Source organism: Psammomys obesus, unplaced genomic scaffold (assembly GCF_907164565.1).
Source record: "Psammomys obesus unplaced genomic scaffold, mPsaObe1.curated_primary_1811, whole genome shotgun sequence".
NCBI classification, from domain to species: Eukaryota; Metazoa; Chordata; class Mammalia; order Rodentia; family Muridae; genus Psammomys; species Psammomys obesus.
The window spans coordinates 13,771,995-13,789,633 of record NW_026590062.1 but is presented as its reverse complement, the minus strand read 5'-3'; the positions used below and the strand labels follow the sequence as shown (position 1 = coordinate 13,789,633).

At 51.2% G+C, this 17,639-nt stretch overlaps 1 protein-coding gene across 3 annotated transcripts in view; it reads right to left on the bottom strand.

The window, feature by feature from the left end:
- Aacs (acetoacetyl-CoA synthetase) overlaps positions 1-17,639 on the bottom strand; it is a 39,535-nt gene that overhangs the window by 11,843 nt on the left and 10,053 nt on the right. For all 3 annotated transcript variants that reach the window (XM_055606196.1, XM_055606198.1, XM_055606197.1), the window contains exons 4-8: positions 14,911-15,024; positions 11,166-11,263; positions 4,137-4,251; positions 3,799-3,880; positions 270-417 (exon numbers count right to left, since the gene is read on the bottom strand). In XM_055606196.1, the coding sequence (XP_055462171.1) occupies positions 270-417; positions 3,799-3,880; positions 4,137-4,251; positions 11,166-11,263; positions 14,911-15,024 (557 nt within the window). The remainder of the gene's footprint in view (positions 1-269; positions 418-3,798; positions 3,881-4,136; positions 4,252-11,165; positions 11,264-14,910; positions 15,025-17,639) is intronic.

Genomic DNA, 17,639 nt, shown 5'->3' with positions numbered 1-17,639 from the left:
CCGACCTCTTTCCTGCTCGCCTTCAGGAAATGCCGGCAGCCCACCCTCTGGGCTCACAATCCCTTATGGGGCCACAACCTGCAGTGTCACAGTGGCTGGCTCCGAAGCACCCCCAGCCTATCACAGCCACCACTGCCCAGGGCGCTCTGTCGCCTTGGCCCCGCTCCAGGTCTCCGGCAGGCATCTCGCTTAGAGAAAAGCAGTGCCCTGGGGACTCTGCAGAGGGGCTAGCCTGATGACTGTGAGGCTAGCCTCGGCCAGACACCTACCCCAGCAGAGTGCACCATGCACTTGGGAGCCCCCGTTGTGCCCGAGGAGAACATGATGAACAGAGGGTGGCTGAAGGGCAGCTGTTCAAACTCCAGCTGCGGTGCCTGCGCGCCTGTCCCGCTTGCCAGGAAATCATCCAGGAACACGCTGTACATGGGAGAACAACTGTGAACATGCCAGAATACCAAAACAGCTCTGCTGATTCTGCCCCAGCTAGATACAACCCAGGATCCCACATCTACTGTAAGAGCCTGGAGGACTGGCTTGCCTGGTATCCAGGGATGCTTAGTGGGAAGCCCTGTGCCTGAGGAAGGGGAGAGTAGGTTCCCCAAATTCAAGATGGCTCAAGGGGAAATCGCTGAACATGAAGATTAGGTGCTGTAGTTTCTTGGGTCAAGGGCTGGCTTTTAGAGACACACACACACAAACACGCACACACGCATGCACACACAAACACACGCACATGCACACACGCACACACACACACGTGTGCCCACAGTTGATCCCCTCTGCACTGCTGGGAAGACTAGCTCACAGGGAACCTATTCACAGACCCAGGACCAGTATGGGCAGTCCACTTCCTCATTCACACTTCACCTCCTGATGAGCAGCCCTGTCTTCCCACCCTGGGGCAGCATCAGGAAGGGAGGACAACTGGCCCAAAGTCACCACAAGCAAATATTTGTCACCCTCATTTATTACCTTCTGGGGCCCCCCCGGCAGCCATGTGTAAATATCTGACCCAGAAGAAACACAACTAACCCAAGCTGTTAGTTGAGGCCTTCCCTGCCTCCGCCCACAGCCAACAGAAGCCACCAAATGTGGGTGACCCAGAACCACAGAACAAACAGGAACACTGGTTCTCCATTTTATGATGAATACTGTTGGAGTCTTTGGGTAAACAAAGGTTTTAGTGCTCTGGGGAATAAAATATTTGCATTAAAGGTGGGGAGTTACAAAGATTTGAATTCTTTGTACTAAACACTGGAGTTTTGGTGTTTGATAGAAAAGACTCATGTTTGCTATTTCTTTACACTGCTCACTGGCCTTGAGGTCTGTCCTACAAGGGGTGTGTGCTACCTTGGAAGTGTGCTAAGGGCAGTGTGCAGTTTGCAAAGCCTGGCCAAGCAAGGAGGTAGGATGTCATTAAGCTGAACAATTTGCTGAGGCTAATAACATTGAAGCGTACCCCACCTGGCAGGAGAAGCCAAGCCTGAGACCAGGGATAGCATGGCTTTTAAAAAAGACATTTAAAATGACTGACAGCCCCGCCCCGCTCCTCTGCAGCCCTGTTCTATGAAGTGCCCATCTAATGGACACTTCCCACAGAGAAAAGCCCTTTCTTTCAAAGGCTCATAAATCACAGTAAATAACCATTGCTTTTGTTTCTCTTCTAAAAGTGAAAACACCAGGGTGGCTCTGCCCTGCGCTCTCTGGACCAGCGGTCCACTATTCAGGTTTATCTGTGACAGCCAACAATCTTAAAGAAACAATGGCAGTGCCTGGCACCTGGGGCTTGATGACGAGGCCACTCTGTGTTAAACAGAGCAAAACCAGCCGGCAAATGTGGTTCTCCTGGCTACCTCACTTCTTATCAGTTACAGATAAATACAGAGGTGGCCCCTTGCTCTCCTCCTCACTGCCACATCATGGCCTCCATCAGACACACTAGGCTAAATCTCAGGTCGACTGAATAAGAACCCACCTCCACCATCTGGTTGTAAGTGACCTGGTCAGCAAGGTGCCTGGCTCAATAGGAGCAAACACCTGGGCAGGTCCACCATGGACTCACACACAGCTGTGGTTGTGGGTGGTTTCAAGGGACAGAACCCCCTGGGCCTCACGAGGACCCACTGTCACCTGCAGCTGACTATACACTTGTCCCAGCACTGAGCGCTTTGACTCAGAGAGGGACATGCCATCTGCGTTTGAAGGACAGTGAGAGCACAGACAGGTCAATACTGTGACGGGGCCACCCAGCTGGGATCAGAAGCCGAGTTGGGGATATCTAGCGGCCAGGCTTTGCAAACTGCACACTGCCCTTAGCACACTTCCAAGGTAGCACACACCCCTTGTAGGACAGACCTCAAGGCCAGTGAGCAGTGTAAAGAAATAGCAAACATGAGTCTTTTCTATCAAACACCAAAACTCCAGTGTTTACTACAAAGAATTCAAATCTTTGTATCTCCCCACCTTTAATGCAAATATTTTATTCCCCATCCACCACTAAAACCTTTGTTTACCCAAAGACTCCAACAGTATTCCAGGAATTTGATAACCTGAGGAAGAGGAGGCTTTCCCCTTCCTTTCCCATGCACCATGCCTTTTTGGACTAGCAAACCTAATAAGACTGTGAGGTCTGACCGTAGCCAATGAGGAAAAGCCAGTCACCACCTGAGTCATTAGAGCCCACCTTCACCATGTCTAGACACCTCAGTGGGACTGGTGGTCTCTTTGGGACCCTGACTTGTTTCTGACCGAAGCAACCACTCTGGTTCTCACATGGAAGCAGCCAGGCAGCTCGGGGCTCCTGAGTACTTCCGCTCCCTCCTGATAGATGGATATAGTATGGCCTGTGGGCCTAGCAGTCAGGACTTCCCCACCCATAGGTGTGTCATAGCCTCTGGAGCAGATGTCACTTGTGAAGGTCAGGACATATGCTTCACAGCCTGCAGGGCCCCAGACAGCACCCAGTATCACCCATCTTAATCCTCTCCTCTCAAAGGGCATAGGGACCTCTGCCATGTCCCCTCCTCAGAGCCTCAGATGGGGGCGGGGGGGAATGCCTACCAGTAGCATGAGCTAAGGCTAAGGAAAAGAGCCCTGCAAGGGTACCCAGATCCACAACAAAAACAGACCCCCTTGGCCTAATCCACTGACAAACTACCAATGGCAGAAAAGCAAAGGAAGAGTCATCATCATGCCAGGAACAAAAAATATCGTTCCGCAGTGTCTTGGGGAAGCACAGGTTCAAAAAACCCCTGTAGGGACCAAAATCTGCAGGTGCTTGGCCCGAAGGCAAAAGGGGACATTATCAGCACATGCTCCCAGCTTAGGTCACCTCAAGAGGACACACAGTAGGAATACTGGGTAGGCAGCAGCCCTGGAAAGTCTACATATGCTCAGTGCAGATGCATGTTTCCCAAATGTTGATCCTCCATAGTTGGTGATATCCACAGACGAAGAACCCACAGAGTCCAATCAGCTGCATACATGAGGCACATACATGTCCATCCACACAGCATCCACTTGCCAAGTACAAACCAGAGCGTGCCACATGGGTGATGGGCAAGCATGCCTATGCACACAAGTTACATAACAGCAGCCTGCTCTACCCCATTCAGGAAGCCATGCCTGGCGCCCTCTTGGGCCAAAGCTAAACAGGAAGGAAGCTGACAGTTCATTGCTGTGTGGTCTGGAGAGAGCCACCCCTGGGTGCTTCCTGCGCTGCAAACCGCAGTGCGGGTTCAGCTAACGGCTCCCCACCTCTACAGATGGGACCTAGTCAGTACTGTGGTGGCTCCTCACCTGTTGGGGATCTTGGAAATGTCTATCTTCTCCCTTGGGAGGACGTACGGGATCAGCACCACTCTCTGCAGGTCAGGCAGGCCTGAAGAGGGATGGGACAAGGTCAGGCCCAGCTGTTGCCTGCGCATGCGCCCAGCACAGTCTAGGGAGAGACTGCGAAGGGTGGCCCATGGGACGTCTGGGGCAAACATTCTCTTCACATACATGTACATACATCCAGAACTCCTGGGCAGAGCCCCTTATCTGCACACACAGCTACAGGAACTTACACAAACTCAGGACTCCCGGGGACACAAATCGGCAAGTGCACACACATACTTGAGGCAGGACCCCAGTACCTTTCACAACTCGATGCAGCTTCTCCAGGTGGCCGTGCTCCTTGCCATTGTAGACAACAGCCTCCACTGAGAAGATAAGTTTTGGCTGAATTTGAGAAAAGCGGTCCAGGACCCCCTAAAAACAAGAGGATGGGTCAGCGGAGACTCTAAATGTTGGAGAGAAACTGTTGGTGTCAATGCTAAGCAATGCCACTTGTCCTCAGCACAATGCCACTTGCCCAATATAGGCAGTCCATATGAGCTCCATCTGCACCTAGGAAGCGGTGGCCACACCATGGAAGGTGAATGACAAGAGGGTCGGCACCCCCAGCAGAGGGTCCCCACCGCACGGAACACCTCTCACCACTCCATGTATGCCAGCTACCTTGGGGTGGAGGGGTGGAGAGACAAGGTTCTGTGAAAGCTCAATGCAAGAGGAGCCTGCATCCTCCTGTAGCATTCACATTCTCCTGTAAGCAAGTGCACTGCTTAGAAAGCCCGGGCTGGAGGAGCAGGCTTGACCCATACCACACGAGAGAATCTACAGCCAACCAACATGGCCTTTTCCTACCTCTCATACAAATTAATGTGGGCAGGTAGTTGCTGAGAATTGAACTCAGGACCTTTGAAAGAACAGCCGGTGTTCTTAACCTCTGAGCCATCTCCCCAGGCATGGGCAGGCCTTGGGATGCCTCAGCTGCACCCCCAAGGGTGAACAGATCAAAGCACCGAGGAAGACGACTTTAGCTCCTTACCCCACCCAGGGCAGCCAGCAGGCCATCACCACTGCTGAGCAAGCAAGGCAGGCAAAGGCAGGCGGAGACATCTCAGCCCAGGAAGGCTCCACCCTTTCCCCTCTGTGCTCCCACCAGCAGCTGCTCAAGAGAAAAACAAAAACAAAAACAAAACACAGTGACAGCAAGAGTCACAGACAGGGTCTCCACATGGCTGCAGGCCCAGCCACCTGCAGAGGGATCATTAGGTTAATCAGGGCCCTAACTGTGACTAACAAGCTACTCTGCAGTGTTTCCAGAGCCCCCTGGGTGAGTCTCAGCAGGGAGAGGTGCTGACTCAGCAAGAATCTAAAGGGAGGGGTCAGCTCAAGATGGGGGTCCCAGCAGCTACAGCAGCATCCCTTCAGCCCACCTGTAGTTCAGATGTACCCTAACTAAGCATACGGAGCTCAAGGTTCCAGGACTGAGTTCATTTCAATGCTGTCATTCTCCCTAATCCCACATGGTCTGATATGGTGGAGCCCAGGCAGAGGCTCCAACTCTGTCTCCACTGTGCCAGGCATTTTCAGGGAACCCACGAGGGTCCCCACTCTTCCAAAATATGAACAAAACCAGAAAGCCATGAGGAAAACACCTGCTGGTGCCCTGCTTTCCGTTCCAACTCTAAGAGAATGCACAATACATACTGCTCAGGAAAAGGCGATGGGCACTTGCTGCACATGCCTGTCAGCCCAGAGGCTAAGTCAGAGTTTACGAGTTCAAGGTCAGGCTAGACTCACAAAAACAAACTGGCTGCTGAGGAGCTCAGAGAGCGAAGGTGGTACTCGACTGACAGCAAGAGTTTAATCCCTGGAGACCACATAAAAGTAGAAGGACAGAACTAACTCCAAAGTTGTCCACTTTGTCCTCTGACCTCCACATGTGTGCTGCGTCATTCGTGCCACACAGATACAACACACACACACACACACACACACACATAATTATAAAAATAAAATAAAATAAAAAAACAAGAAGAAAAACAAGCGCCAAGCATGGTGGTACACTCCTTTGATCCCAAGACTTAGGGGACAGAGGCATTCAGATCTCTGACTTTCAGGACAGCCTGGTCTACTCAGAAAATTCAAGGATTCTCTGTATAGAATTCATGAATTCTGGCGGGGGAGAGGGGGTAAATTAAAAAAATTTAAAACACAAAACCCAAAGGAAAAATTATGGATGAATAGTGGATGTCACTAATAAAGCCTATTTTTTTTCAAGCCGGGCATGCATGGTGGCACATGCCTTTAATCCCAGCACTTGGGAGGCAGAGGCAGATGGATCTCTGAGTTCAAAGCCAGCCTGGTCTACAGAGTGAGTTCCAGGACAGCCAAGGCTATACAGAGAAACTCTGTCTCAAAAAAAAAAAAAAAAGAAGAAGAAAAAAACTATCTGTATCCCAATAAAATAAAATTCTTGCCAGATCTGATTGAGAAGAAGGTCAGTACCTGCGGCAGTTACTCACACAGCCCCTTACAGTGCAAGAGGCCATGTCCAGAGTGTGGATGGCACCTCAGACAGTCTCTGAGGAGGGACCATCACCCACCTGCCCACAGTGAACACCAACGTGCAGTGCTTTTGAGGCCTCACCTTCTCTGTGAGGGGCTGTCACCCCTGGGAATTCATGGGACCCCCATTGTGGGGCTCAGGTCTGAGCAGAGAGAAAAGGGAGTCTCCTGTTGGGATAAACAAAATCCAGCCTTTCTGCTCTACTCTTCCTTTCCCCTCTTCCCTTCCCCCAAGTTTGAAAGCCTCATTTACACTCAAGACTCCCCCAGGACAGGGCTCCAGGGACCTGAGCCCTCTCTCTCCATCCTCCATATTTGAATAGCCCTGATTCCTCTCTGACTCTTGCCTCCCACACACTGGCCTTTGGGTGGTAAGCACCCAGGACCTGGCTGCAGTCACCACGGTACTCTGCACCTATCTCCCTCCAGCCTCATTCACCTAGCAAACAAAGGGCACCCCAACACTGAAGGACTCCTAGACACCTGCAGCACAGACACAGGGGTCTGTCCTACTCTCTGCTATAGGAAGCAGTTGACCACAAAAGCATATGAACTCAGTCCCTGAGACCCCACAAATGGAAAGTCCTTGGTTAGGGGGTCAGTAAAAATACATAACAATGTTAGAAGCTCTCAATCCAAAGGCGTGTTCTAAGCTTTTCAAAAGCATGTCCTCCTTTGACTCCCATGGCACCAGAACTGGGGAATGCCACTGAGAGGAATAACTCAGTTAAGACCTTCAAGCATAGGGTATGGAGAGATGACTCAGAGGTTACAAACATTGGCTGCTCTCACAAAGGTCTAGAGTTCAATTCCCAGCAACCACATGGTGGCTCACAACCATCTCTTCTAGTGTGCAGGCACACATGCAGATAGACTGTTGTATAAATAATAAATAAATCTCTAAAAAAAAAAAAAAAAACCTTCAAGCATGGGGGCTGGAGAGTTTAAGAGCATTGACTGTTCTTCCAAAGGACGCAGGCTTAAAGCCTACCACCCACATAGCAGCTCACAACTATCTGTAACTCCAGAATCTGACACCCATGTACATGCAGGCAAACCATGCACATAAAATTTAAATAATACAGAAGAAGAACAACAACAACTTCAAGCAGAGACTGTCCAGTGGCACCACTCAGATTACAGCCTGGACAGACTACATCAGCACCTAGAAGGGAACCCCACAACCAGGCATGGGACAAAAGAACGGTGACCATTCTGCTAGAAGGCCTGAGGCCAGACAGGCTGGGAAGAAGCTAGCCTTGGAGGTTGCAGCAAGTGTGAGGCCTTCATCTCAGAGGACCATCTCCAGTCACAGGTGGCCATAAGAAGACCCAGTAGCCAGAGGCCTAAGGCTCAGACATCGCAGAGACACCCCCAGTCTTGGTGACAGAATCCAGATATTTCCAGATCAGAGTCTGCAGACGGTAGCTGAGCAGGTGAGGCAGAGAGCTCAGAGCATGTGAAGGAGCATTTGACCTGCTGAGGCCCACAGAGCTGTGCAAACTGCCTTGTGCCATCATGGGTCTGCCCTGTGCTTAGCAACCAATAAAGTGATGAAACCAGGGGCCCCTGCTGAATCACACAGATGGCCACCCAGAGTGAGGACAGTGGCTGTCCTATTTCCACACACTCAAGCAGCTGAAGTGTACAGGGAAAATGAGGACGCTGTGGGCGGGGCTCGAAGCATGTGGGTCTTGGGGGTGGGGGGGCTCCTGATGTCTCTAAAAGCACCACCAGCTCAGAAGAAAAAGGAAAGCCCAATGCTGCTGGCAAGTACGGCATTGGGTGGGTCAGGTCCCGTGGGACAACGGCCACACGTGTGGGCTACACAGCACAGCAGTGTAGCAGTGGTGGGGAGACTGAGACAAGCCAAAGCGGGGCACCACCTGCTTGTCAGAGAAGTGGACCCCCATCATCACAGAGAGATGAACCCATCCTTCCTGGGGCACCACAGCCAAGGACATAGCCCTAGAGGACTCCCGGGTCACTGAGAGTGATCCCGACGGCAAACCCACCTGCCTTGCCCCACCCTACTGTAAAAAGGCTGCCTCAAAAAAACACACCAGGGCTGGGGATGTGGCTCAGATGATAACATTGACTGCCTAGTGGACACGAAGCTCTAGGCTTCATCCCCAGCACTCCATAAAGCCAGGTACAGTATGGCACACCATCATCCCAGATAGAGACAGGAGGACCACAAGTTCAAGGTCATCCTCAACTACACAGTGAGTCTCAGGCCGGCTTGGCCTTATGTGCTAGGGTCAATATGGATCTGGGGCTGACCCCGCCACGAGGAGGTTCTCAGTAATTGATGGCAGAAGACACTAGTCAAAATAGGAAAGTGCCTGACTGGAGCTTAAAAATGGGGGTGTTGAGTTAGACATAGTGGCACATGCCTTTAATCCCAGCACTTGAGAGGCAAAGCCAAATAGTGTAAATTAGAGGCCAGCCTGGTCTACAGTGAGTCCAGGACAGCCAGGGCTACAAAGACCCTCTCTTTCTCTAATATGTATATATACATAATTTATACATATATACATATATAATGTATATATACATATATGTATACATAATTTAAAAATTAAAAGGGGCTGTGGAAAGCCTAAGGCACGATGCCCTCTCTCTTCAGGAAAGGCAGAGCTCAGAGCATGAGCCTGTGGCTGGGCCTCTGCCCAGTTCAGGTCTCTGATTCCCATTCCAGAAACTCATCCCAGCTGGTTTTCACACTGAACAAGGGTGATCAGTGTTGGGTAAACAGCCTGAATAGCAGCTTCAATGACTTTAGATCTGTCCCAGGCCACAGTTCACAGGAACTGGTGTGGAGATGAGCAAACAGTGGCCCTGCCAGAGGATGCAGGGCCCTAGGCCAGGGGCCAGCAGGCAAGGGGCTGTCCCTGAAGCCTTTGGTGCCATGATCTGTCCCAAGCAATAACAGCCGCCCCTGGCTGGCGGCTCTAGACTCGCTTTCTGTATAAGAAAGGAGACCCTCCCTAGAGTCTGAAACTGAGGGGCTAAGCACATCTGAAGGATGCAACCTCCTGTGTGAGCTGAGAGGACAGTGGGGCCCTGCTGCCCCCTAGTGTCCACAGCAACAAAGAAGTATCACACACCCAGCCAGCAGCCTGCAAGACAAGAAGCCAGGATGCCACCCACTGGAAACCACTCAGGAGTCACAGGGACCATCTCCCCAGGAGAGGGCTCTCCAGTCCACTGAAGGGTGCTTCGCTATCCATTCCCAGCATCCGATGGCCAATTCTGACCTGAGGTCAGCTCTACCTCAGGTCCGCAGCCCCCACCACAGCTCTGACAACTCTGCCTCCTCTTAAGGCAAAGCCAATACTCACTGACCCCAGAGTTAAGAAGGTCCCAGGCACACAGGCCTCCTGTACCCACAGGTACACTGTGGGTCCTCATCCCAGGCTCTGGACCTCAGGTGGGCAGCCTCAAACCCAAAGGCCCTTCTGCCTCCTTACTCTGGCCACTGCCTGAGGAACCCAAGCAGAGCTGCACCCGAAGCCACCTTGTTAGAACCTCCCATGAGAACTCCATGGGCCCCAGCTAGCTCAGACAACTCCACAGAAGACCCTGGGGCTGGAAGCCACCTGTGGCGTTTCAGTCTAGGCCAAGCCTTGTTGATCCCAGACAGTCTTGGGGTTAGGTATGGGACAAAGCTAGGTAGTGCCATTAGGAGGTGAAAGGGCATAGGAAGTGGAAAAGGACACACGGGTACCACCTTAGCCCCCTGGGCCATGGACCCAAAGTGAGAAACCCTAAGCAGCCCACACTCCTCCTCTATGGAAAGACAAGATGATTCCTCAAAGGCCTTTGCCAAGAGAACACACCTGAGAGCAGATGTGATTTTACATGTACACCCCTGAAGAATGAGCCAGGGAGCACCCCAAACTCAGTCCATGCTCTACCAGCCCAGCACCCAGACCAACCCTCAGCTGCTGGTCACACCAACTGACCCAGCCAAGAAGAGAAGTGGCTGGCCCACAGCAGCTGGCATGGACACCACGTGTCCTCCTACTGGGCACATTCTTCTGGCACTTGTGAGTCCATGATGCCCAGGACCCTACTGATCCGATGATGACAGCCAAGGTGGGCCGTCTTCAGTTGCGACAGCACACTTCAGTCACCTGAGCCACTCTGACCACGCTCTGAGCATCATGTTTCCTCAGAGTAACCAATCCAAGAAGGTCAGGGCAGGCATTCAGGAAACCTCAGAGCTCCAAAGTCCCCGGCAGAGAAGGCAAGGACTGCATGACACCAGCCCAACTCTGATTGCTACACCAGCCACCTGACAACTGCACACACCACCTGATAATGAAGAATCGAGAACCAGTGGGCAGGACTTTGAGGAAGGAAGCAAGAACCAGTTTGCAAACTTAAAACAAGGTCCAAGCCGAGTGAGGTGGCTTATGCCTGTAACCCTAGAACTTTAAAAGGCTAAGGCTGAAGGATTGCTCAAGGGCAAACTGAACTACAGAGTATATCTTGTCTACAAAAAAAAATTTTTTTAATTAAGTTACTCAAAACCAGATCCCTGTTCGTGTTGCAGATGTGTGAGGCCATGTGCTCAGTCGCCCAGTCTGAGGCACCCAGAGCAGATCCAGCTCCTTGCAGCCTTTCCCCTCCCTCTTAGGCGGCCTAGGGAGACACTGGCAGCTCAGCTCAGACAGCCACAAGCTCCAAGGGAGTGGGAAGTCCCACCCCAGCAGGGACACTCTTTGACCCAGTGGCACCCCTCCAACTGGACCCCCACTCACATTCACACCAAAGTCTGGCGAGGTAGAACTCCAGATGGCCCCAATACTGGCAGCGGCCAGCATGGCCTCCACAGCATGCGCACTGTTGGGGAGATAACCTGTGGGACGGAGGGGAGAAAAGCCCAAGGTTGAGCAATCAAAGCAACCGAAGTTTCCAGAAGTTTCCCTGAGAGCCCTAAAGCACCCAAGGAACAGAAATGCCAGCCTGTCCACTCACTGCGCCTCACTGGTTCATCTCCCACACTTGAACCAGAGTGACCGCTATGGCCTTTGTAAGCAGCTCTACCCTTCCCAGTTCTTCTCCCTCATTCTGCTCTCTCCATTCACCTCCTCAAGTGCTCATCTCCTGCCCCAGGGCCTTTGCACAAGCTGTTGTACTTAAGCAGCTCAAGTACACATATACCAGTCTTCCATGCTCAGTACACACCTGTCCTTCAGCTCTGACATCACATGGTGCTTCCTCAGGGAGGCCTTCCTTAAGCTCAGCACCTAAGAAACACAATGGTACTTCCCCTTTGCTGGCTGACCATGTATGTACCAGGTATTCAACACAGAGACAGTGGTTCTTGCCTTCCTAAAGCTTCAACCCTTTAATATAGTTCCTCATGCAGTGATGATCCCCAACCCTATACATTATTTTACTACAGCATAACTGTAATTTTGCTACAGTTACAAATTGTAATGTAAATATGTGTTTTTGAATGGTCTTAGGCAACCCCTGTGAAAGGGTCATTTGACCCCTAATGGGGTCATAACCCACAGGTTGAGAACTACTGCCCTAAGAAATGTGCTGGCTGGCATATGGCTGGGTGGAACAGGAGAGGACAGACAAGCGCACACACAGGGAGAGCTATGTATCACCCTTTGGGGCAGAATGAGTGGAGGCCCCATCACCGGGGAGGTTGGCATCACGACAGAGAGGCAGAGAACATCTATGGTCAGAGGGATCGCCATCAACAAAATGGACAGTGACAATGCTCAAGTGAAAGGTCTTCAACACAGGCCTTGGGAAAAGGGCCATGGACAAGCATCCTGGGGCCCCCTAACGACCTTCTCCAGAGAGACACAGCAGTTTGGACTCTGCCTCTCTAAGCGCATGTGTGTGCCCTGTTAGCCCATAGGCACTTGAAGGACAGGGCTCCAGCACCGTTCCCCTCAACCCCACAAGAGTCCACCGGTGCCTGACAGGTGGCCAGGCCCGTGGCAGAAGTGCACTTTCCTGTGAGCAGAACTGTGAAGAGCCTCATCATTTTTGTTACCCTAGGGTGCCTGGCTTCCTCCTAAGCCATCAGGCCTACCATGGGGGCCACATTGCAAGCAAAAGAAAACAGCTATGAACAGTTTGATGCACTGCCTCAGCCCTGCAGGAACCTGTGCCACTTGCTACTTAGTGACTCTTTACCTGGAGCTATAGTCAGGGCAGCGGGAAGCCAACTGAGAGCCACAGAAGGCCAACAGCCAGCCTGACTGAAGAGCCAGGCTCCCAGGGAGAGCCCAGTCCCAGGAAGGGTCTCCAATGTCCCCAGGCCAGCCTGGCTCTGTGTGCTCCCTTTTCTCTGAAACACCTGCTGTGGACTTTGAAAAACTGCAAATGAGGGCTGGCTCACGGCTCAGTGGGGGAGTCTTGCCAAGCATCTGCCCAGAGTTCCAGTCCAGCCCTGTGGAATAAACTGGAGGGAGGAAAAATAAAACAAGAAGAGGCTTCGGCACTGCCTAGCTAGATTTTAAAAGGTGACAGCTAGGGTGGCTGGAGAGATGGCTCAGGGATTAAAAAGACTTGACTGCTCTTCGAGGGGTCCTGAGTTCCAACCCCAGCAACGACATGGTGGCTCACAACCATCTGTAATGGGATCTGATGCCCTCTTTTAGTATGCATGAAGACAGAGCACTCAAACACATAAAATAGATGAATGAATAAATTTCTATTTTAAAAAATGACAGCTTACATAGGGCCAAGAAGGACACAGAAAAATGAGGTTTCAACCTCTAAAGCCTACACTGGCTACATGCAGTGATACAGAAGGACCAAAGTTCCAGGCCAGCCTGGACCACACGACAAGAGCCTGTCTGAAAACACAAAGAAACGAAAACCCAAACGAACTGATTTCTGGCCCAGTGCTCACATGCATTCACCTAACAGCTATTTATTAGATGCCGTCTGTGTGCCTGGCCTTCCACAACATGTATCAGGCCAGGAACAAAAACAGAGCCTATCTTCAGGGACAGGAATAGAACCTGTCCCGGGGGGACTTCAGGGCAGACAAACAACATAAAGATGACATCAGAGCTCACAAAAAAAAAAAAAAAAAAAAAAGTCAAGCTGACTTTGGAGAGTGGGAAGGAATTGCCAAAGCATTGGCGGGGTGGCCCTTCATGAGACAGGGTCTGTTCACCCCGAAGCGCCAGGTGCACTGGGGAGAACACAGAGCATGGGCAACAGAGCGGGGTAAGCTGGCACGTGTGTTTCCTACCAACCAGCACAGGCCCTGCCCACTGTCTAAGAAGTTGCTGCAGAGCTCTAGGGCCAGCCCTGGCCCTGGTCCCTGTGATGTGGCTGTACAAAGACCCTCTGCAAACACAAGCGGGCACCTGCCATCAGTCAGTCCCCTCAGGGAGAGGCATAACTTGCCAGAAACAGCACATAACTACTCAGATCATCGCCCTGGCCTGTGGCCTTGTCCAACTGAGGGTCGGGCATTGAGCCCCAAGATGCCCCAGATGTTCACCCCAGGCACAACCTTCCAGCCACCAGCTAACTGTGTAAAGAACAGCTCCCACAGGTCTTCCTGCTGCCTGGAAATCAAGGTAAAAGGAAAACTAGAAAGGTGGCTGAGCTCTCAGCGGGAAGTCTGAAGCCAACTGAGGGAACAATGGGGTGGACAGGAGGGACATCCAGGCCCAGAGGCCGGCAGACTCCAGTGTGCCTCCTGAACAACAGTCTCCAACAAGGTCCAGAGGAGCCCTCTGCCCACTCCTCCTGCCTTAGGGTTCTACTATAAATGGAAAGGGGAGGGGAGGCAGTGAGAAGGAGCATGGCTTTGAGCAATGCGGGCTGGGGCAGGTAGGTAGAGGTGGAAAAACTGACAGATCAGTGTGGGGCATCTGTCACAGTGCCCTCCCTCCTACAGACACCTTGTTCGAGGCAGCCACAGGGCCTTTGCACAGGCTGCCTGGCTCTGTTTCTTCCTCCACAATGCCCCAGGGCAGTGTTAACTCCTATAAGTATCTCTGTTAATCCACCACTGCACAGATATCCTGGCCCTTTTCCGCTGAAGAAACATGATGAAGAGCATTCCTGGCCCTCCCAGAACAACAGGAGAGGGGAATTCTTGCTTTCTCCTTCTTTGTCTTGCTGTTCTACACAGTTAATTGGTTTTGTTTTGAGACAAGCTCTTCCTATGAAACCTGAGCATGGCTGGAACTTACAATCCTCCTGCCTCAGTTTCCCAAACTCTGGAATGACAGGTATACCAACACACCCAGGACTCTTTCTGGAATGCATTCTGTGTCAACTCTGACCCGTATATATGGCTGGAGTCATACAGGGGTGTGTTCTTCACACAACTAAACTTTTCAAGTCTTTCCTCCTTCTGGGCATTTTTGCTGTTGGTTTGATTGGGTTTGAGTCTGGGTTCTAGGGATTGGACTACCACAACACTAAACAGCATTTACCAAAGAAAAAATGGAAAGGAAGGGAAAAAGGAAAGAGAGACAGAGAGAGACAAAAAAGAGAAAAGACCCTTACCAACCACTCGGTCCCCTTTCTTCACACCCATCTTCCTCATGGCAGCTGCGAACAGGGCCACCTGCTGCCGTAGCTCTTCGAAGGTCACCTTCACAATCTTCTCTCTGCCTTCCCCTGAGGGGAGAACAGGGATGGCTCAGGCACAGGAAGGGACCCCAGTGAGCCACGTCAGAAGGGGGATCAACCCGTGCCCAGAAGAAGGGGACCTGGGGATCAGGACACGAGAGAAGGCAGAACAAGGCCCGCGGTGGCGCCACTGGCTCACCGCAGGAAAGCCAGGCAGGTGGAAGCCAGGCTCAGACCCCACGGCAGGATCTCCAGGAAAAGATGATGAAAATAACCAGACTGGTGGGATGGTGGGAGGACCCCATAGCCCTGGAGGTTACGTCATATAGTAGGAGGGTACAATAGGAGACTGGGAAACTAATATGGAGACAGCATGTGGCCAGTTGTCACCTGTAGCACTTCTTTGGCACTGCTACCATCACATGTCCATCACCACAGACCCATTCTATGGTCACATGAGCCTCATGGTCACCTCTGCCCAAGGCTGTTGCCAATCTACTGTCCATCAGTACAATCTGAGTGATCAAAGAGGTTCTGATGAATTAGCCTACCTCCATCTTAGGCTTAAAAGGTATCTTACAGCAGAGACAATTTAGGTTCATTCCCATTTCTGATTAAACCTATTCTCAAGGATTGGGCTATGCCCCACCTGTGCCCTTAACTACAAATGGTTCTGTACTGCCTGTTCTAAGAAATGGCAACCATGTCAAAGGGTTGTTATGACTACCTTGTTATGAGCACCTTGCAATTATGTTTTTGTTTCAGGAGGTTGTTATGAGCAGTTTGTTATGCTTATGTTTGGCCCTGGTAACCCCTACCTATTTTGCCCACCAAGTCCCCCATTTGGAAACCCCCTAACCCTGACCTATAAAAAAACTTCTTTTCCTCACATCCAACACTGACTTCTTGAACCTTGCCTTAGCGGGAGGCAGCCTATGTACAGAAGTAAAAACGCCTGCTTAAAGTAACTGCTCACTGGACTGGAGAGATAGCTAAAAGCACTGGCTGCTCTTCCAGAGGTCCTGAGTTCAATTCCCAGCAATCACATGGTGGCTCACAACCATCTATAGTGAGAATTGATGTCCTTTTCTCATGTGCAGGCACACAGGAACATTGAAAATAAGTGAATCCTTTTTTTAAGATTTATTTACTTATTATTTATTCAGCATTCTGCTTCCATGAATGCCTGCACACCAGAAGAGGGCACCAGATTTCACTATAGATGGCTATGAGCCACCATGTGGTTGCTGGGAATTGAACTCAGGACCCTTGGGAGAACAGCCACTGTTCTTAACCTCTGAGCCATCTCTCCAGCCCCGAAAATAAGTAAATCTTAAAAATAAAAATAACAATAATTGCTTGCTTTAATTAATTTGGCCATGATGATTGGTGATGGTAAGCTTTCTCCTCCCTTCCTTGGGATTAATAGCTTCTATGGCCAGACTGGCACAGCAGCCACCCTTGAGACTTTCCTTGGGCTGCCCCTCTCATCTAGCCTGCTTTCAATATCAGCCAGTAACTCCACTTCATTGCTGAGTAGCCGTCCACCTTTGGCCAGGCTTTCATGGTTATATTTTTACTGACTATCTAATGCAAAAATTAAACAGTATGAATAAAAAAATTAAATGAGCTAGGTTTGGTGGTACAAATCTTCAATTCCATCACTCAGGAAGCTGAGAGGCAAGCTGGCCTCTGAGTTTGAAGCCAACCTGATCTACATAGCGAGTTCCAGGCCCACCAGCTTTACATAGTAAAGTTTTGTTAAGCCCCTGCTTCCCCCACCCACCCCCACACACAAAGAATTTTAAATGACCACTGTTGCCTGCAGAGTCCTCACTGTGAGGGCTGCTCAAGGCTTGCAAGAGTCACCAGCAAAGAAATCCTGTCAAAACATGAAGGCCAATTTTTACCTATTGATTAGTTAAAGGCAGCAGTAGGGTATGAGCCTCACACAGACCCTCCCAGCTTCACAGGCCTGGCCCCGGTCACCAGCGGCTCATTGTGGGGCCACAGAGTAACACAGGGCCTTGCTCACAAAAGACACTGCACCAGCTGCTGCCTCAAGCCTCTTCAGGAGCTGGAGGGTCACGTGCTCCAGGCCAGCCAGAGCCACTTAGTGAATGACTGTCTCCAAGTCAGCGGCTCTCACCCTTCCTCATGCTGCAATCCCTAATGCAGTTCCTCACAATGTGTGGGCCCCAGCCTCAAAATTATTTCACTGTCACTTCATGACTATGATTTTGCTACTGTCATGAACTGAATGTATGAATCTGATATGCAGGATATCCGATGTGCCACCCCTATGAAAGGGTTGTTCAACCCACCACAGCCCCAAAGAGGGTTGTGACCCACAGGTTGAGAAAGACTGCTCTAAGTAGAAATGAAAACTGAGCTACAGTACCCCCCCCTCCCAAGGCCTGCTGTGGGGAGCCAGCCTCCTGCTGTGAGGAGGAGGGGCCCTCACTGTGAGGGGCTAGGCCCTGGGACAGACCTAGTCAGGCAGCTAGCTATGTCACCAGGACTGAGGAGGCAAATCTGTCCAAAACGGGCTGTCAGGTGACCTGTCACCCTGCACAGCAACTGGACTGCGCTAAGAAGGAACTGGAGTCCTCCCTGAAGGAGAAACAATGCCCTGCGACCACCATCTCTGAGGCTGGGTGTTT